Source organism: Macaca fascicularis, chromosome 3 (assembly GCF_037993035.2).
Source record: "Macaca fascicularis isolate 582-1 chromosome 3, T2T-MFA8v1.1".
NCBI lineage: Eukaryota > Metazoa > Chordata > Mammalia > Primates > Cercopithecidae > Macaca > Macaca fascicularis.
In genome coordinates this window covers 183,691,870-183,712,466 of record NC_088377.1, presented here as the reverse complement: position 1 = coordinate 183,712,466, position 20,597 = coordinate 183,691,870, and the positions used below count along the sequence as shown (strand labels likewise).

Here is a 20,597-nt window from a genome sequence, read left to right as displayed (position 1 = left end):
ACATAGACATGATAGATTGAAGATAGATAGATAAATACATAGATATACATAAATAGATAGATACTTGTTCAGTAGTAGACAAAAGGAAACCAGCCTTGAACTGAGTCTGACTCATTCTTGCCAATCTTCAAAACCTGCCCCAGGTTCTGTTTTGCTCGTTTTGTTTTACTGCATCTACTGACAGTAAATAAAGACATGCAGTCCAATAGCCAAGCAGCCTGGTCCCAAGTGTGTCTCATTTTAAATTAAAAAGTGCTACTGCTGCCAACTGGCTCTGGGATCCAGGAAGTCAGAGACTGACACCAGAGAAGAACGCATCATGGGTTTGCAGTACCATCTGTTCTCCCTACCCTACTAGAGCTGTGCCAGGCCTTAGCCCCTGGCTCCAGATTGTGTGGTTCTGTCTAATATATGTCTTTCCCTGTAGGACTCACCACTTGCCCTGAAAATCAACTTATCTGGATAAGGCATGAATATTTGGCCTAACTCTTGCTAGTCACATTCCTGGTGACTGGAATGTTTCTCCTGCATCTCTGTCCATGGGCTACGATCTTACATTATGTAGAAAGAACTCCCAAAAGAGGCCTTCACGCCTGGGCTTCTGAGTGGCTGCTAACTGAATTTACAACTGCTGGGATTTGTTACAATATGGATATTTCTCTGATTAATACTTGACCCTGAGACAGTATCTAGTCTCTACAACATATACCACATTGCTGATTGCACAGGCCAGCTTCTTTATCCCTTCAATTCCTTGCAGGTGTCCTAGAGAAGAGGCCTTTTCCTTGTCTCCTCAGCTGTCCTGTGGGGGTCACACAGGCTACACATGCCCTGCTACAATTCCTACCCAGATAGAATAACCATTATTGAAGAACAGCTCAAGAGGTAGGGCAAGGTACTTGCTACCCAGGAAGTTCTCGGCCCCACCCTGAAAACCCTGTCTGTGGGAACTGTCACAACAATTGATAGTAAAGCACACAGGCTGCCTCAGTTTAGGAGACATGCATCTTGGCCAGAGGATGGGGCTGTAGGCTTCCTAGACCTGTAAGGAGCCATGTATTCATTCAAGCAAGAAATACTTAGTGAATCTGGAAAGAACTTCAGGTTCAGAAGCATGGGCTACCTGGATCCATTACAAGCAACAAACCGACCCCAGGAGTGAGCAGGTTTTACAATAAGGCTGGAAACTGAGAGGTAAAAGCAAAGTTGAGAAACCCAAGGAAGCATTGAGCTCAGAGGATGACTTGTAAGTGTGGAAATGGAGAAACGTGTTCATGAGGAAAAAAACAAAAATATATACAAATAAAAAGACCTAGTCAGTCTTCGAGGGTTGAAGACTGTTTAAAAGGGATAACCAAGGCAACAACAGTAAGTATACTAGTTCAGAGAAAAGATAGCACTTTTCGGAGCAAAAGTGGAAATTTTTGGGCCTTTGTAATCTGACAGCCTTGAAATTGAAATCAACACTCTGTCACCTAAAACCGTGGACAAGTCACCTAAAACCTTGGACAAGTAATTTGAGCTCTCTGGTCTTAAATCCCAAGGATAATAACACATATCTACATCCCAGTGGGCAGTAAAGTATTACTCCATGTAAACTAATTGGCACAGACTGACACCCAAGACACATCCCCTAAGTGTTTCGCCCTTGCCAAGCCCATGTCCATGGTACAGGCATGTCTAGAATCCCAGGAAGGGCTGCTCCTGCCTAGAAACCCTGACTCCACCCAAATTTACAAAGACCCTTTTACCTCCACTTGATTGTCCCAGTCTAGAGATTCATTCACAACAACACCAGGAAAATCGGGCCAGACCTATGGAGAGAAACACGCTCAGTAGCGATGCATGAGACAGTTTCCCTTACATAGGATTTCCCTTACATTATATAAACCATGTCCTAGGAGCAATGATACTTTGATTATCATGTAGGATTCATGGAAAAGTGAATTCCATAACGCGTTACATTACTTTAAAAGTTGATAACGGGCCGGGCGCGGTGGCTCAAGCCTGTAATCCCAGCACTTTGGGAGGCCGAGACGGGCGGATCACGAGGTCAGGAGATCGAGACCATCCTGGCGAACACGGTGAAACCCCGTCTCTACTAAAAAATACAAAAAAACTAGCCGGGCGAGGTGGCGGGTGCCTGTAGTCCCAGCTACTCGGGAGGCTGAGGCAGGAGAATGGTGTAAACCCGGGAGGTGGAGCTTGCAGTGAGCTGAGATCCGGCCACTGCACTCCAGCCCGGGCGACAGAGCCAGACTCCATCTCAAAAAAAAAAAAAAAAAAAGTTGATAACGGTATCAACAAATATTGTTTGACAAAAGGAGAGCGTCTGACCTCAGAGCCCAAATAGAAAACGCCAGAAATAACATACACAGGCATGTGACCCACTAATCGTGACCCACCCTCAGGCTAGGGACTAGTGGATCATCCCTTAGGATTATACCTTTCCCCAGACAATGTCTCCATCATTTGGGTATTTGATGAAGATGTCATCCTCCATGCCCCGAGTGAAGGCAGGATAGGGCTGTGTCTCATTGCCAGAAATGGCTGGATCCTGAAATCAAAGCATAAGTCAGTTGGGAAAATCAAACCCAGGGAATGAAGAGAAACAGAATAAAGGAGAACTCCTCCAGGGCGAACTCACTGGCTTCTACCTGAACTGTAGAGTTTCTGTGAGTCCTGGGAAATACAGAATTCTTACTGCACTTCAATTTATCTACTTGCAATATGGAAATAAAGTATAACTCTTTCTCCACCAAAGCCCATACCTGCTCCCAAACAGACAGCACACATTCACATCAGGACTAACCAGAATGAGGATGACCCGCATCCCATCAGCCTTCATGCGGTTGATCAGAGCTGGAAACCCAGCAAACTTGGGGCTGAGGGTGAAGTCCAGCTGCCGCTCCATGTAGTCGATGTCTGAGTACTGCACGTCCTGCGGGAGGACACGGGGAGCTGAGTGGCTGCTGCTGTACACGCTCAAGCTTTACAGGAGAACAACCCTCCACTGCACATGGTGGAATTCCAGACAGCTTCTCATTGATGCTTGCAAACCCCAGCTCTGCCATTTGTTAGGTACAGGTGCTGGGAAATTCACTTAATTTTTAAAATGTTCAGTGATCAAATAGAAAAAACCTTAAGTCAGCATAAAATAGGATGAGAATGCCTCTCTAACACAGCTATTCTGAGGATAAATAAGTACACTGGATTGGACAGTGCTTTGTAAACTGCCACCGTCAGGTGTGATTGTGATGACCTCCCCCAAGAGGCTTCCCCTGGTATCAGTGGTTCATGCTTAGAAAAAATACTGTTAACTACCCAGGGCTAATACAATGTGGATGATAAATCTACTGCAAAACATATCAAAACAAAGCAACAATGTATAGGTGCTTTGGAATACCCAACCCTGAGGGAAATCAGATACAACATTCTTATGGAGAATGAATACTGCATTTCACTATCCACTAATGGAAACACTATGTTCCACTAATGGAACTATTGTAAAACAATAGAAATGTAGAATAAAATTAGATATGCGATGGTACACTGGATTAATTCTCTGATGACTGGGTCCCCTCCCACTCTCCAGTGAAAGATAAGGTTTATTTATATATGTTTGCCCTCTGGAAACCCGTATCAGGATCCGTATATTCCATCAGTGATAGCTCAGAGTCGATAGGACACTGTGCTACAGCACCAGGGCTGCAGGAAATAAGGTCGTATCCACATATACAATGGTCTGACTGGGGTTAGTTTTTTTCAAGAATTAAGTAAAAGAACTGTGGGATATCATTTATTCTTATGGAACCAAGGACGTTTTGACTAAATGTTTTGAAGACATGTGAAAGAAATGGAAGGAAGCATGAGATAGCAGAAAAAGCCCTGGAGCCAGCCTATCTCCCCCTCTGGCAAGTCATGGTGAATCTTGAGCTATCATCTCTAGAAGATGGAAACAAGCACCCTTACCTATATGACTGTGCTAGGGTGAGGCTGTGATATTGTCTGAAAAAGAACATTATGTTTTTATAGAATCCCACGAATACTAGACAAATGAACCCAGACACAGAGGCACCTGGGTTAGTTACAAAACTCCAGAGCCATGACTGAGAACGTACATAAGGGATCTGGGTGGCCACCATCTCATCATACAAGCTGGCGATCTCAGAGTCGTTCTGGTATCCATAGCGACACAGCTGGAAACCCAAAGACCAGTAAGGTACCATCACAGGCCGGCCAATCAACTAGAAAAAATAGACACAAAATATTAGTCCTCAGAACAGAGGCACCAGATTGAAGTTTTACATAAAGTAATAAGAGTATTTTTCCATGCCCCAAGCTAGACAACTGACTAATTGAAATCCACATCAAAACTGACAGGATATAGAGCCACTGGGATACTTGGAGAAAGCTTTCTGCTAGGCTTGAACTCCTTCTTAAAAATTATGGAAAAGCTGATTTTACTCCATTCCTAGAGACACTGTAGGTAACTCATTAAGAAGCCCAGAATCAGAGACAAATGCCTGGCTTAGCATACAGGCTCCAGTCCTGCTACCTGTGTGACTTTAGGCAAAAATTAAGTAAACTCTTAGTGCTTCAGTTTCTTCATCTGTAAATAAGGGTATAATAATAGCCTCTGCCTCAGAGTCCTTTTGTGAGGACTGAAGAAGTTATTATGTGCGAAGTGCTCTAACAGGCAGCAAGCAATAAATCAGTGATGTGCAGTAGGTAGTACATAAGTATTTGCTGCTGCTGCCAAAACCACCATGGTCACCACCACCATCACTATTTTCACCATCACCACCACTACCACTGTCATGCCCTCCACCACCATCATTACCATCATCATTACCCTTCACTACCATCACCACCACCCCACTACCACCCCCACCACCATCCCCACCATCACCACTATCATCACAACCACTATCACCAACATCACACTCCTCACACCACCCCACTGTCACCACCACCACCATAACCACCACCATCATCACCATCACTAACACAAACACCATCACCACCACAAACACCATCACCACCCCCACCATCATCAGTATTATCACAACCACTACCACCACCATACTCCTCACACCACCTCACTGTCACCACCACTATCACCACCATATCCACCACCACCCCCATCATCATCATTACCACCATCACCAACACACCCATCAACACCACCCCCACCACTATCACCACCATCACCAACACTACCACTACTACCACCATCATTATCACCATTCCCACATCACTGTCCCCACCGTCAGCCCCTACTGCCATCATCACCATCACCACCACCATAACTACAAAAACCACCACCACCACACTATCACTACCATCACCACCACTGGTACCACCATAACATCTGCTCTTCTGCAATGCTTACAGAGGCTATACATTTAATGATAATCTGAATGTGTTTATTTTTTCTTATTCTATAATCTCTCTCCAACAAAGACCAATATTTCCAGTTATCATCTGAGAGTTACACTAATCAATGTGGGCTCTGGCATCCAGAATGTGCTGTATGTGCTTGATAAACAGCTGGATTTCCCCCTACCTCCGTGTACTGCTGGGTGACAAGCTCTGGAGTTGGCCCCAAGAACACATAAAAGTCCAGAACTCCCCCTGTGGTACGGTATGTCAAGGCAGGCAGGGGCTGGAACGTCACGTCTGAAAAGGAAGAAAAATGCCAAGCCAGATGGAAACCTTCCACATCACGAATCACCCCTGAAATCCACACATTCTCCATCTTCCTGCTCCCTCCCTATCACAGAGTGGTAAGAGCAGGCATTTTCTATCATCCACACACAGAACTGAAGAAGTTCACTGGAAGTCTACAGGTCCCATTTCTGGGTTTGATTCCTTTTGGTGTACTTTACTATATTTTGTCATTCTACTCTTATAAAATTATTTTTACATTTCAACTTTTATTTTGGATAAAGAGGTACACATTCACGTTTGTTACATGGGAATATTGCATGATGCTGAGGTTTGGGGTAGGAATCCTGTTACCCAGATAGCAAACATAGTACCCAATAGGTAATTTTTCAATGTACCATACACCCTCATACCCCCAGACTAACTTCTCTGACCCATAGTTTTACCCTAATTCAAATTATATAACTGGCTTCCACGAGCTGGCCTCCAGGATATCTGGGACCCATGTGGTGTTACTATCCCTTCTTATGTGATTTTTACCAAAATGAGGGTTGGGTTAAATCCTCTTATCACATGATCCTATACTGAAATGAACAGAAAGGCTAAACACAAAGAAAAAATAAACACTAATGCCCGTAAAATGAAAATTTTGACTTCAAGGAACAGTTGGGCTAAAAACATTCTAAACTGACTCAAGCATGATTGGTAGCCCCCCAAAATAAGGGAGGCGCTGGACGGCCTTACCCATGGCATTGCTGTTCAGCAGGAACACTCCGTGGGCACTGCCATCCTCCTCCAGCCCCATGTAGTAGGGGTGGACACCATAGGAATTCTTCTTGTACTGGAAAGTCATGGGGAGAAGCAGTAGGCGTTTAAAAGACATTACACCTGAGAAAGAAACTCAACATAAAAGTGTTTGCTAAGATGGGTCTAGTTTTCTCCATGAAATCAATTAAACACGTGAAACAAAGGAGCCTGAGAATTGGCCCACTCGTCTAAACCAGAATGAGGGGACCAAGTGGAGTTTGGGAAGATGAAGCCCGAAGCCTGAGCAGTGTGGATGGAGAGAAGCAGAGACACAGATCCCAAATGCTCTGTCCTTACCCCTGGGGGCTGGTCTCGGGAGAACATCCCCCAAGTGTGCCACTCCAAGTCTCTCCTATAGGATGTGTGCTCAGTTTCCCCAAAGCCATAAAGGTACTTGGAGGCAAGGCGGGTGGAGATGCGGATAAACATGTCATTGAAGGTGAAACCAAGGAGCTGAGAGTCCCAACTGAAACACAAAAAGGCAGATTTGAAACAGAAAATGGGTTTTCTCTCTGCTTCCAGCAGCTGACTTTTCAAGGACAACAGAATGTTTGATTTTTATCCAGAACCTGTTCATCTCCAAAACAAAACAGAAACTCAACTTGATTAAAATATCATAGAAATCCTCACTAAAAGCCCAGGAGTTATTCTTCATTCATCTGTTTCCCACTGTCACTGCCTCCTTTCACTGGTCCTCCACAACACAAACCAAAGCACTCCTCACCATCACAGCTGGGTACACCCCACACCAGCACCACCTTCCACCCTTGCACCCCTCAGTGCATTTTCTACATAGCACTCAAAGTGATGTTTACTTATTATTGGTTGTCATGAGAAGAGAACCCTCAGCTGTCTATAAGGAGCAGCATCTACTCTAGACAAGGCACCCCATAAACATTTGTTGGATGAATCCTCAGGCACACTCAACTGCCTCAGTAATTATTTCCAGAATGCTAAAGATGTCCCATAAGAACAGGTCTGAAGGAAACAACTCATCCATGGATCTGAAAGTGAACAATGTGATGTTTGGAACCAGGATATACATCCAAGGACAATGGACCTGGCAGCGAAGGCACAAGTAGACACCAACTCTGAGTCACACTAGAAACCACTCACATTATAGTGCCTGTACTCTTGCGGCGGATTTCAATCCCAAATGGATTCTTCTTAATGAGGACATCATAGAGTTGACCCTCAGGGGTGCTGGATGGCACCGTGGGTACGTTCAGAGGAACTGGAACTTCATACCGATTGTTGTTGGGATCATAAATCTAGGCCAGAGGAAATCGATTTGAGGCAAGAATAGTATTCTTGAAACCTATACCCTTAGCAGAATCTATTTATTTTCGGACAAAAAGTTCAGATGCTATATTTCTGTCTACTTTAAGTTGATGATATCTGAGATTTAATTAATATATCAAATAACAACATAGGATTAAACATTTTTTCTGTCATTTCTCATTATTAAGGCCTCTATTACATTAATATACTCAATGGGATATTAGTGCTAATGTGGAAAATCATTCTGGAATCAGTATGGTATTTATGAATATGTTACTTTTTACTTTCTGTGGGCATATGAGTATATAAAAATACCTTAAAACCATTATGAATTGAAAAAAAAACCCGTCTCCCCAAAATGAAATCTATTTGATTAAAATTATCAGAATCTCCTTGCTGAAGGTGGTATCTAAACTGACTCATGAGTATCTACTACATCCCTGCCTGACACTGCACAAGACACTAGGGATGTGAGCTGTATAAGGCAGTGTTATGGTTTTACAAAATTCACATGCGAATGAGAAGTGAAATAGAGCAGCTCAAAACACCTGGGTGATGTGTGCTAAGGGACAGCTATGTAGACGTGCTGTGAGATTCTAGGGAAGAAAATGCCTAACATTGTTTCTGGAAGACTGAGATGGTGTCCCGGGAGAAATACAGTCTAGAGTATTAAAAGCTTGGTAGGCATTAACCAAACAAAGGAAGGAGATCAAGTCATTCTGCTGAAGAATAACAACCGGAAAGGCAGAGAGAATTAAAGTGGGTCAGAAGGAGGCAAATATTTTGGAAAGAGCTACTGTATCATCAAGAGGTAGAGTAGGCAATGGTTAAGGCTAAAACTCCAAGGAGGTTCATTCATTTCAAACCCATTAGGTGCCTACAACATGCTAGTGCTATGATGTACAAACACACTACATCATCATCCCTGAATTAGAGGAGGTACAAAAACTCTGAATTCAGGTTGATGTCAGATTATAAAGAACCTCTCAGGCAATGTGACAATGTCCTGATCGCTTTCACTTACTGTGTCAATAACATTACAGCGCTAACTATCTGCCAGGCTCTGTATTAGACTTCAGAAGCAGAAAATGGAAAGGGCACGTTCCTGTCCTTGAGAAGCTTAGTTTAATAGAAAAACAGACCTAATCTCTAGTCCATCCCTAGTCCTTAAATGCAATTAAATCCTGGAAAGAAATGAAATCACTGCACATTGGTGGCTATTTTATATATCTCAAATTCAGTATCCCAAACTGAACATATCATCTTACATTGATCAAGCACAAACCTTTTCAGTATTCCTATTCCAGTTAATGTCAGCACCATCCATATTAAGATGCAAGATACCAACACGGACATCACTCTTGATGCTTCCCTCTCCATTGTCACCTGCTCTCAACTGAGCGCCAGACCCGGTAACACAACTTCCTGAACCTTAAATAGGTGCACTCTTCTCCACCTGCATTCCAGTGTCTAGTCCAAGCCTAAGCCCTCAGCCGATCTGCTTAACTGGCAGCCTCCCAACTTGTCTCTCCGTACCCACTTTTTCTCTCCCAACCATTTTCCTAACAGCAGCCACAGTAATCTTCTCCAAATGAAAATCAGGGCAGGTCTCATTGTTCCCTCAATGATTTCTCACTGCTCTCTGGATAATGATCTAGTCTATTGTAGCATGATTAACTTATTTTAGGGTTCTGTGACCCAGACCAATAAAAGGTAATGGGACTGAAAAGGGTCAAGTCACCACCTGATACATGTGCTGTGTTTACCTTGAACTGCAGCATTTCATTCTTATGGTAAGTGACATCCAGGCGAAGGGGGTTCACGGGTGTGGAGGGGAAGGCACTGGCATACACGGAAGACTTTAAGGAGATGTCAGCTGTGGCCCCATGTGAATTATATTGAACATTACTGACAGAGTATAGATCGTTGACAAAATGGCAAATAGGGACTCCAGAAGAATTGGATGCCTGAAAAGTAAGGGTAAAGTCATACATCAGCACAGCATGTGGTCTTAAAGTTCTCTAACCTAAACGCGGGTAGAAACATCATTTTATATGACAATAAAACCAGCCCATCACTGATCACTTGGCAATAACATAACTTTAATTTCCTCGTCTCCAAGCAAAATATTCATTTTAAAAAGTTTCACACTTGTCCCCACATATTCATCACATCCAGAACATGTCCCTTAGGGAGTCCTTTCTATGGATTTTAAGTAGTTATGTAAGTACTACTGCTATACTTAAGAAACTATACATTAGGTGTGGAGACTTCCATGCACGTGAACCCCAGCAGCATGGTTACCTCCCAGATACAGCCACGGGCAGTGCAGTTTTCTGCAGAAGCGCCATTCTCATCAGGGTAACAGTCTATTTTTTCATCATCCCTTATCTTTATGCTCCACTCCACTGTGTATGCTTCTCCCAGGAGAAGATTGATGTCTGTGATAATGGCAACCTGTAGGAATACAGAAATCACAAGGAAATTCATCTTTAGGAGATAGGCCTTGCAAGATCTGAGGCTTTTTTTTTTTTTTTTAGGAAAGAATATAGAAATTTGACCAGACATTCAACCATTCAACCAACATATGACTTTAGGCCATAAGAAGAGAACTGCACATTGGGGGAATCTAATTAGCAGCAACAGGGCAAAGGTCTCCTCTCTAGCCGAATCTTGTACATAGAATAAAGAAAACAACTCAGTCAAATGAAACCTGTCATGATCACCCCTTATTCTTTTCTGTCCTGACTCCTCTTAGCCCTCTGTGTCTTGTCTGGCAGGCTCTCTTCTGCACTTCCTCTTCAGCATGACACATGGTGTCACCCAAAGTGAGCTGATCCCCTTGCTCTCCAGTCCCCAAACCAGTATCCCCCATTGGCATGGAGTGGTAGAAAGAACACAGCATTAAGAATCATATGATCTGGTTATCATGTCCACATTTCCATAGAACATTGAACAAATGATTTCTTTAATTTTTAATTTTAATGGATATATAGTAGGTATACATATTTATGGGTTATATGACGTATGTTGATTCAGGCATACAATGCATAATAATCACATCAGGGTAAGTCGGGTATTCTGTTTCATTTATTTGGGTTTCAATTTTAGCAACAGCAAAATTGAGAGGCTGAAAAAAATCATGTATTTCTTTCCATTTCTAACACCCTAGCCTCTTCGTTTCTGTAACCCCAAAGACTCCAATTTTGAAACCTTCCTTGATTACCATTCATTCAAATAGTTAATATTTTTCTATATACTTTTCTTATCTCTGACATTTCTTTAAACAGCATTTCCCAAGTTCTCACTTGTCTGGAATAATAAAATCCCATTCTAAAATTATCATCCTTCTCCCAGTCTCCTCCCAGTCTAAATGATCTTGTACTTCCCAGTTCAACTAGTCCCCAAAACCCACTCCCACTCCCAGCAATGCTCACACACAGTAGCACAGCCTTCATTCAAGGATCAACGTGAGGCCCTTTGAGAATTAAATCAAGTTGGTAACTAAGACCCTCCAAAATCTGACCACAAGTTTCCTATGCAAACTGCTCTCTTTTTCAAAACTGAATCTTATCTATGCTGTTCCAGTCATATAATTTTCACAGTCTAATAATGTAAGGCTGTTCCCCACTTTCCTAACTTTGCTCTTCTTGTGCCTCATTGTAATTATAATTCTATTTGAGGGAAAAGGAAGTGAAATCAGTTAGAGAGAGAAGAACATTGGGAGGCAGAGAGGGGAATAAGGTAAACACCCAACTCATTCTAGCTCTTGCCACCTCATTTTATTCCCAGTCCTCTAACTTCCAAAAAACAGGCCTCATAGTTGCTCTATTCCTTCAAGAACCCATGCAACCTTGGCAAAAAGGAACACCATGATACTATGGAGAATTCTCAATACATCATCTCAACAAAATGGGCTTTTACCTTCAGGTTAGAATCATAAGTGACTGTAGGAGAAGTCTGACTTGGGACACCATTGTGTTTCACTGTAACATTGCTAGGTTCCTCCGTCCCAAGAATTTTAATCTCGTTAAATGCTAAATTATTGGGGTCCTTGTAGGTTGATTGTGAAATATTCACCTCCAAGCGGTTCTACAAAACAATTAAGTCCAATTATGCATAAAGGTATGCCTGTAATACACAGATTCTCAAGTCACTCAAATATTCCATTGCAGACCGGACACCCCCACTGCCCTGGATGCCTCTCTGCTTTCTCTACTAGTATGTGCTCAAGAAATACAAAATTATTTTAATAATTTTCTAATTTAAAACTATCATAAAAACACACAGATATTTTTAAACTCTATTTACAAATGCTGTTTGCTATATTAATGCCTTCTTTTGAAAACTCTGATGAAATCATAAATAGAAATGTGCTCACTCATAGCCAATAATGCATAGAAAGTTACAAATATAATCACACATATACAATATACACAAGCACAGATATGCTAATGGTCAGCCCAAAGCCCACACCTAAGATTCAGAAAAATATGATACTCACTTGAGTGACAGAAAACTCACATAAAAGATACACTTTATTGGCCACAGTATCTGCAAGTGAGAGAAAGTCAAGTCAGATTCCAGCTTGCCCACCACGGAAAAACAGATTTCACACCACCACTCTTTTCAGTTACATCCTGATGTCACAAACGGCAGTATTTCCGTTTCTTTATGGATGAATAATATTCCATTGTATTCATTCATGAATGTACACTTAGAATGTTTCCATATCTTGGCTGTTGCAAATCATGCTGTAATGAATATGGGAGGAGTGAGTATATCTCTTAGAGATACTGGTTTCCTGTACTGTGGATATACACCCAGAAGCGGGATTTCATGGGATTGCAGGGAAGATCTGTTCTTAATTTTTTGAGGAACCTCCATACTATTTTGCATAACAGCTGTAATAATTTACATTCCCACCAACAGTCTAAAATATTCCATTTTCTCCACACCCTCGCCGGCACTTATCTCTTATCTTTTTTACGATTTCCATGCTAACAGGTGTGAGGGGATATCTCACTGTGATTTTTGATTTGCAATTTCTGTCATTTCCTGATGTTGAGCATCTTTTCACATACCAGTTAGCCACTTGTATGTCTTCCTTGGGAAAACATCTGCTCAGGTCCTTCACCCAGTTTGTAATTGGGTCATTGGATCTTTTGCAGTGGCGTGAGTTCCATATTTTTTATATTAATCTCTTCTGAGATATACGGTTTGCAAAGATTTTTATCCGTTCTGTAGTTTGCCTTTTCACTTTGTTGATTGTTTCTTTTGCTGTGCAGGAGCCTCTTAGTTTGATGTAGTCATGCTTGTTGCCTTTTTGGCAATTTGCCTTTGCTTTTGGTGTCATATCCAAAAAAGTCACTGCCAAGACTACGTCAAGGAGGATTTTTCTATGTTTTCTTCTAGGAGCTTTACAATTTTAGCCCTTACATTTAAGTTTTTAATTTCTTTCCTCACAGTAGCCAAGATAAGAAAATAACCTAAGTGTCTATCGGTGGATGAATAGATAAACATATTTTGGGACATATATACAGTAGAATATTTTTCAGACAAAAAAAGTACAACATTCTGCCATTTGCAACAGCATGAATGACTCTGGAGGACATTATACCAAGTGAAATAAGCCAGAGACAGAAAGTCAAATACGGCATGGTCTCACCTCTATGTGGAATCTAAAAAAGTTCATCTCTTAGAAGCAGAGCCTACAACAGTTGTTCTCACAGCCTGCGGCCATGGAAAATGGGGAGATGATGGTCAAGGGTACAAACGTTCAGTTAGTAGATGAATAAGGTCTGGGGATCCAGTCTGCAGTATTGGTGGTGATGAATGTGTTCATTAAAATAGCTGTGGTAATCACTATACTATGCCTACGTATATTAAATCCTCATATTGTCCACCTTAAATATATTCAATCTTTATTTCCCAACTAAATATTTTACAACTAAATAAATGAATAATTTTGAATCTACATATTGGATTAGATGGACAAGCATCTCCAAGGCCAAGCCATTGTTTTTCCTCCTCTTTCCTACTGGAACATTGTAAAGATTCCCTTCTGAGGGCTTCCAAGGCATATGCTTCAAGGGAATCTATTTCCTAAACTTGAAGCACAAGAATTGTTCGTATATGGGAGCCAAAAATAGGCTAAAATGTACGGCTAGATGAGTACACACTGGAACAGTATATTCTCACTGCCTCACTGGTAGGGGCATGATTTTTATATCGTCAACGTTTGCTCATAAGAATTTTGGGAGGAAGACATTAACATTGAATTAGGGAACAGTCTTAAAACCTTTTCATCTAAGCACCCATTGACAATAAAATGAGAGCCTATTATAGATATCACTGGCTAATGGGAGAATTGTTAGAGGTACACATGTATATTTCTTTCGTCTGCAGTTCATCTACCACTATCCCTGAATGGTGCGACCAGAAACAAAATACTTCAGTGACTCTTGCTGCTGTGCCTGCTGAGATTTCTCCCACAGCTCAGCGACCAGCAGGAGGGAAGGACCACAAGTCACAGGTGCGGGTTTGGAAACAGCAACATGATCGTAACAGCGCTCACCCTTTGTTTGCCCATCATCCCAGAAAAGTTCTCCTTTTGCTTCTTTGTTCTCATCTAGCGCAATGATAAGACCAAGAGGGTTCTTTCGACTGTGGGGAACAAGATTCAAGAGACAAGACAGGAGTCAGAGAATTTTGCCAACGGAGTTGAGAATATTTCCATCAGATTTCAAACTGGAAAAGATACTAGCAGCAGATGATTCTCAGAAATGAGAAGTATCCCAAGAGGGGAGACTTCTGGTACTAAAATTGCAACAGTCCTGGCAAACAAATGAGGTTGATCACCTGGCTGTTAGCGTGTTTTGAAAAGCAATTCAAAGGGTTTAAGGAAGGACATGAACTACAGTCTTTCAAAATCCATTGGACAAGGTTCTAAAACAGCAGCTTCTGCAAAGCTGTTGTCAATCGTGGCTGCTCCTATATTGACTTCCATCTCAGATGTGAGATTAAAAATGACGTTCTTAGACCTATCATCTCACTCCCTTAGACTTCAAAGAGTTAGTAATAATTAGTCAGAGTATCGAGTCTGAAAAAGATTAACATACAAACAAGCAAACAAAGAAAAACAAGTGTTGAGTAAAATTGCATGTGGGCTTGAGAGTGATGCTTACGTTTTGGTGGACTTCATTACAGATTGTTGAGCTAACTGACATGTAAAGGAAAACCTGAGTCCTGTCATTCACCTTAAGTGGGTGTTCAGTGCAGGCTCTTGCCAGGGCAGGATATAGCCCCCACGGACATGAAGATTAATGTGGTCAAGAGGGGCTGGCAAGGTCTTCCACTCTCCTCTTGCGTTCATATCCACACCCTGTGGGCAGAAGAAGGTAAGAGATGATGAAGGAGAGGAAAGGACCCTTCCTGAACAACGCATCCTGCCAGACATCTCATCCTCCCCTCTGAACTTATGCCTGCTCATCACCCTTCACCACTTACCTGCCATTACCCATTTCGCATTCACCAAGTGCTGCATAAAATCTCGCAAGGCTGCTATCATATCTTGTTAGGGTCTATGCCTTTGCTTCCACCGTACAAACTACATTTGCCTGATGTGTGACAGGAAGAGGTGCTACTCTCTCACCTGAATCAGAAACCTAACCTAAGGGACCATCCTTCCATCCTACATGTTTTCAACTAGAGCAGGGCTTTTCAGTCTCAGCACTATTGAGATTTGGGGCCAGACACTTCTCTGGTGATGGGGCTATCTGTGCCTTTTGATATTTAGCAAAATCCTCAGATGTCAGCAGCATCGCCTCCTCACCCCCACCCTGTTGTGCCAACAAAAAATATCACAGGCACTGCCAAATGTCCCCTGGGAGACAAAATCTTCTCATTTGAGAGCTACTACTTTACAGGTAATTAGCTGTTATTGTTGAGAACTAGCGAATATGCATGGCTGTGTTCCAATAAAACTTTATATGCAAATCAGCAAACAACCAGATTTTTTTGTAGGCCGTAGTTTGCCAGGCTGTGCTCTAGAACGAGTAATAAGTACCCAAACTTGGGAAGGTGACACTTCTTCATTAATCCTAACTATGAGATTCATCTTCAAAATTGTACATCCTTCTCCAGTTTTCACCTAATCTCACTGCAATCCCTTGGGATGAAAGGGGCCAGCACATGCTCTGCTTCTTGTTTCCCTGCTTGTACCCCTTTGCTGTATTGCCAGCCCTCAACTATGTTCTCCTCAGAAAGTCAGAAGAAGAAGCCTGGTTAGAAACGAAGGAAATACCTCCTTTGATTCTTCCTCATGAATCAAGGTCTGACTTCTCAGGGTCCCAGCAAGAGACCACCACCCCAGAGCTGCCCTGGAAGACCCTGGCTTCCCAGCTGAGTCTTTGGGAATCATACTAGCAATGAAACTATGAGGCAAGGAGCTCTTCATTGCTGCCTCATTTCTAAATGTACTTGCACTGCTTAGACTCACAAGGGTTGGGTCCCACACCTCTGTGTGTTTTGCATATTGTCTAATCACTTGTGTGCCTTAGGTAATTATGTGCATCGCCCTTCTTTGAGTATCTATGCTATGGAAGGAGATATTTAATAAAAAGAGACAAAACGGCCTCTATGCTTACAAACTTACAGGAGGCAAAGATACAAACATTAAAAACAAAAACTACACTTGGCAACACAATCTCCAATGTTGGCTACCATCTGCCTTTACACAACATGGTAAATAGCAGTGACATAAGGAAATATTAAAAACTAACACAAAGAGAACACCCACAAAAAAACAGATCCTGGGTGTGATGCTTTATGTGTTATTTCACAACGGTTCTATGAGGGAAGTGGTCTAACCCCACTTGGACGTGAGAAAACTGAGATTACAAGGGTTAAAGTGGCTTCTCTAAGAACACACAGCAGGTGGGTTACATATCCAGCATTTGACCTAAGGTCCATCAGAGGTAAAGCCTTTGTTTTCTCTACCATTTTCCCATGTTGTATAAACATTCAGAAAAACTTACCGTGTAGTAATCGTACCAGCGGGCTCTAGGGAAATATGCAGTGACATTTCTGGCATTCTAAAATGGAACACAAACAAAGTGAGGCAGTGGGCACCATTTTCCAGGACAGAGAAATCAAACTGCTTAGGAAAGAGGTGAAATAATTCTGATGGCTTTAGACCCATCTGCCTCATATCTGGAGAGGTTAGCGACTGGGGAAACCTTCTTCCCGTTTTCTTTTTTAAACAGGAGATTTGCCTACCCAAAACAAGTGGCTTCATAAAGCACTTTGGTATCCAGGAGTTCGGGAAAAAATAAATCACTGTTGCTTATAAACACAGACTTACCCCATTTCCTCTTAAAGAGACAAACAACTGAGGTTGTGTTTGGGCAGAAGAAAATTTTGTGGGTATAGTAATACTTTGGGGCCAGGAGCGGTGCGTCACGCGTGAAATACCAGCTCTTTGGGAGGCCGAGGGGGGCGGATCATGAAGTCAGGATATCGAGACCACCCTGGCTAACATAGTGAAACCCTGTCTCTATTAATAATACAAAAAAAAATTAGCCAGGCATGGTGGCATGTGCCTGTAGTCCCAGCTACTCAAGAGGCTAAGGCAAGAGAATCACTAGAACCCGGGTGGCGGAAGTTACACCGAGCCAAGATCACACCACTGCACTCCAGCCCGGGCAAAAAAGTGAGACTCTGTTTCAAAAAAAAAAAAAAGATTTGGGGGAGGTACAATTAACTGGTATTTTAATCAGAAGCTTAATCAACAACAGAAGTAAAGAAAGGCTTTTACTGCTGGGAGGCACTCCTACACAGGAAGGGAAGGGGTAGCCAGCAGCAATACAAGTACACACATTGCCAAGTAATCCTTCTGAAGAGTTGTAATAGTGCTAGAGGACTCTTATACATTCTTTACGACACTGCCCCCATTTGACCTTCTATTCCTTATTTTAGTTAACGAAGAAATGATTGTGTCATTGAATACACCATGAGGTCTTTTCTTCTTGATCATCCTATGAAGCAGAGTTGTTAGGCTCATTTTAAAGATGAAGGAGCTGAGGCCCACAACACCTAAGTGACGGACTTCAGCTCAGAAGGAGAGAAATAGACACAGGGAGAATAAGAAACCATGTCTTACGACCCCCACCAGCTCAGGCCTCTCTCCTCGTCCTTTTCCCCAAGCCTCACAGCTGGGATCCTCCCCCCATCGGAGGCCTCCATACTCACGCGCTCCAGGACGGGGCTGACCAGGAAGGCTGGGCCCAGCAGGAACTGACTGTCTATGTCCCACGTCACCTGGTCTGACACAAACCTGGAAAGGGAAATGAAGGTGCCCAACAGAGCCCAACAGAGCCCCAGCCCGAGACTCGGAAGAAGCTCCTCAAGTTCAGATCCAGTCGGAAATCCAGCTGCCCCTGAGCCTGCCTTGCCTTATCCCTAGGCCTAGCTTCATCAGGAGCACCAGCCTCTGCTCTCCCCACGGGATGTGCCTCAAACTTCAGAAATGCTGGGATGTAGACGTGTTCTCTCCTGTAAACTATTACCTCATTTCTTAACCATGGCACATTTTAAATGCAAGGATTGTGCTCCTCCCTCAAATCTCTTGCTGAAATTCTTCTTTTGTGACTTGGGTCCATATAACCAAACTGACAAAACATAGATAGGTCTTTGCACAGCCAAATCAGAATGAAACTATTCTATGCTATACGGCATGATTCAATTTTGTTCATTGTATACATAGCCTTTTTTCATGACCTATGGTACGTATAACACTGTGCTAAAGAGAGTAATAAAGTATGGTCTGGGCCTCAAGGGTTCATGTCAAAAGGCAAGCATGTCTTCAATTTGGAAGAATTGTGTATATCAACTCCCGCCATATAGAATGCAATAAGTCATCCATTAGTCATCAGGATCCCTGCTGGACACTCACTCATGAAGCAGAGGCCGCACAACAGTGACGCCCTCCGTGTGGGCCTTATACATCAAGGTATACAGATATGGCAACAGGGTGTATCTGGTCTGCAGGACATTTCTGGAAATGTTCACAAAAGCAGCATCCCAGGACACAGGGTCTTGTCTCTAAAGGAGAAAGAGAACAGTGTTGGGAGCTTGTCCTGGATGTTCTCGGGGATTTAAGAAGGTCACTGAAAGCATATTCCAACTGAAGATCACTCACAGCTAAACAAAAGAAAACTATACATGAGGCCCAGGGAATACTCTTAACACACTGGAAAGAGTCACTGAAGCTCTCCTAGGACAGCAGATAAAATCTCACTGTAAGACATTCTTTTTGGTACAATTTTGCCTAAAAAACAGGAAAAAAAAAAATCTGAAGAACACTGAGGGATATGGTTCATTGAGACACTAGGTCGTAACAATTTTTAAGGGAGCACTGGGTCATGCCTGTAATCCCAACACTTTCGGAGGCTGAGTCGAGTGGGTCACTTGAGCCCAGGAGTCAGAGAATAGCTTGGGAAATATGGCAATACCACATCTTACAAAAAATGCAAAAATTAGGTGGGCACGTTGGTATGTGCCTGTAGTCCCAGCTACTCAGATGGCTGAGGTGGGACAATCGCTTTAGAACCAGAGGTCGAGGCTGCAGTCAGCCATGATTGGGACAAGGCACGATCCAGCCTAGACAAAGAGTAAGCACCTGTCCCCACTCCCGCAAACAACAACAACAACAACAACAACAACAACAATTTTTTAAAAGATATCCCAAGAAATACAAACTGCGTTAATTTTAGTTTGGAAATGGAGATTGTCTTTCAAGTGACACAGAACACTGGAGGCAGGAGCCACTGTCCTACCCTGGTCCCAATGGTGTTGTGGTTTCTTGAGAAGGGGTAAAAGGCCCCCAGCTGCATCCAGCGAACACACATCTCATATTCAGCATCTTGAAAGAACCCACAGATATCTGCTCCTGTCTGAAACAAGAGGAAACAAAACAAGCCGGCTGATGATTTCTGAAAGATGTCCCCACCTTCTTGGTGCTTAGGAGGATCCCAAGGACACTCACATAGGATATGCCGAAGAGGCTGAACTCCATCATGCCTGCAATGAGAAGCACAGCAGTGTCACACCAGGCTCTCACCACCCGCCTCCTCGCCTCTTCCCCAAGGATCCCAACTCCCTGCCCTACCGGCACAGGCCCTGGGAAGGAGCCACGCACCAATGATAGATTTCTTCAGCTGATCCCACGCGGCCGTGTTGTCTCCCAGCCAATGTCCTGCCCAGCGGCCAGAAGAGGGAAATGTGGAGCGGGTGATGACGACCCCTCGCTGTCCCGTCACCTCCTGCATGGCTCTGGTTGGAGGGCAACAGGAGGTGAACTGAGGGCACGGCCAAGGGAGCAAAGGCCAGAGAGCTTCTGCTCCCAGAGCCCTTGAGCCTAGTCAATGTTTGCTGCGTGATTGGAGGGAACATGGGAATCTGAGCTGCAATGGGGGCCCCACTGATCCCAGATAATGTAGATAACGAGTCATGGGTTCACACAGTGCTTTACAAGGAACTTCACTGTAGCAACCTCAAAGGAGTAGCCAAAAATAGTAAGGAATTACTAAATCTTGCTATTGGTTTCCTCGATACGCAGTTTTCTATATTTGAGGAGGAACAAAGTGAAGATCATAAGACTGTCCTTAGAAGAATACATACCATTTGTTGAGCTTGCAAAGGGGACTGTGTTAATTTCGTAGAATACCAGTTACCCTCAACCAAGAATGGCCAAAAAAAAAAAAGCCTCAAAATATGATTCACTTTTGAAACAAAGGGGAGAGATGCCCAATCTCTGTGTTCCCTTCACCTCCTGTAAC

General features: G+C 42.9%; 1 protein-coding gene across 3 annotated transcripts in view; it reads right to left on the bottom strand.

Moving 5' to 3' along the window:
• Positions 1 to 20,597, bottom strand: part of MGAM (maltase-glucoamylase) — a 246,667-nt gene that overhangs the window by 135,502 nt on the left and 90,568 nt on the right. For 2 of the 3 annotated variants that reach the window (XM_065542689.1, XM_074036172.1), the window contains 20 exons: positions 19,958 to 20,091; positions 19,805 to 19,839; positions 19,596 to 19,712; positions 18,713 to 18,861; positions 18,010 to 18,094; positions 16,797 to 16,853; positions 15,018 to 15,142; positions 14,336 to 14,424; positions 12,263 to 12,312; positions 11,683 to 11,850; positions 10,063 to 10,215; positions 9,525 to 9,725; positions 7,594 to 7,748; positions 6,775 to 6,943; positions 6,415 to 6,511; positions 5,570 to 5,682; positions 4,122 to 4,247; positions 2,813 to 2,941; positions 2,447 to 2,557; positions 1,752 to 1,814 (listed from right to left, as the gene is read on the bottom strand). In XM_065542689.1, coding sequence (XP_065398761.1) covers positions 1,752 to 1,814; positions 2,447 to 2,557; positions 2,813 to 2,941; positions 4,122 to 4,247; positions 5,570 to 5,682; positions 6,415 to 6,511; positions 6,775 to 6,943; positions 7,594 to 7,748; positions 9,525 to 9,725; positions 10,063 to 10,215; positions 11,683 to 11,850; positions 12,263 to 12,312; positions 14,336 to 14,424; positions 15,018 to 15,142; positions 16,797 to 16,853; positions 18,010 to 18,094; positions 18,713 to 18,861; positions 19,596 to 19,712; positions 19,805 to 19,839; positions 19,958 to 20,091 — 2,326 coding nt within the window. The remainder of the gene's footprint in view (positions 1 to 1,751; positions 1,815 to 2,446; positions 2,558 to 2,812; positions 2,942 to 4,121; positions 4,248 to 5,569; positions 5,683 to 6,414; positions 6,512 to 6,774; positions 6,944 to 7,593; positions 7,749 to 9,524; positions 9,726 to 10,062; positions 10,216 to 11,682; positions 11,851 to 12,262; positions 12,313 to 14,335; positions 14,425 to 15,017; positions 15,143 to 16,796; positions 16,854 to 18,009; positions 18,095 to 18,712; positions 18,862 to 19,595; positions 19,713 to 19,804; positions 19,840 to 19,957; positions 20,092 to 20,597) is intronic. The other variant, XM_074036173.1, reaches the window with a different exon arrangement.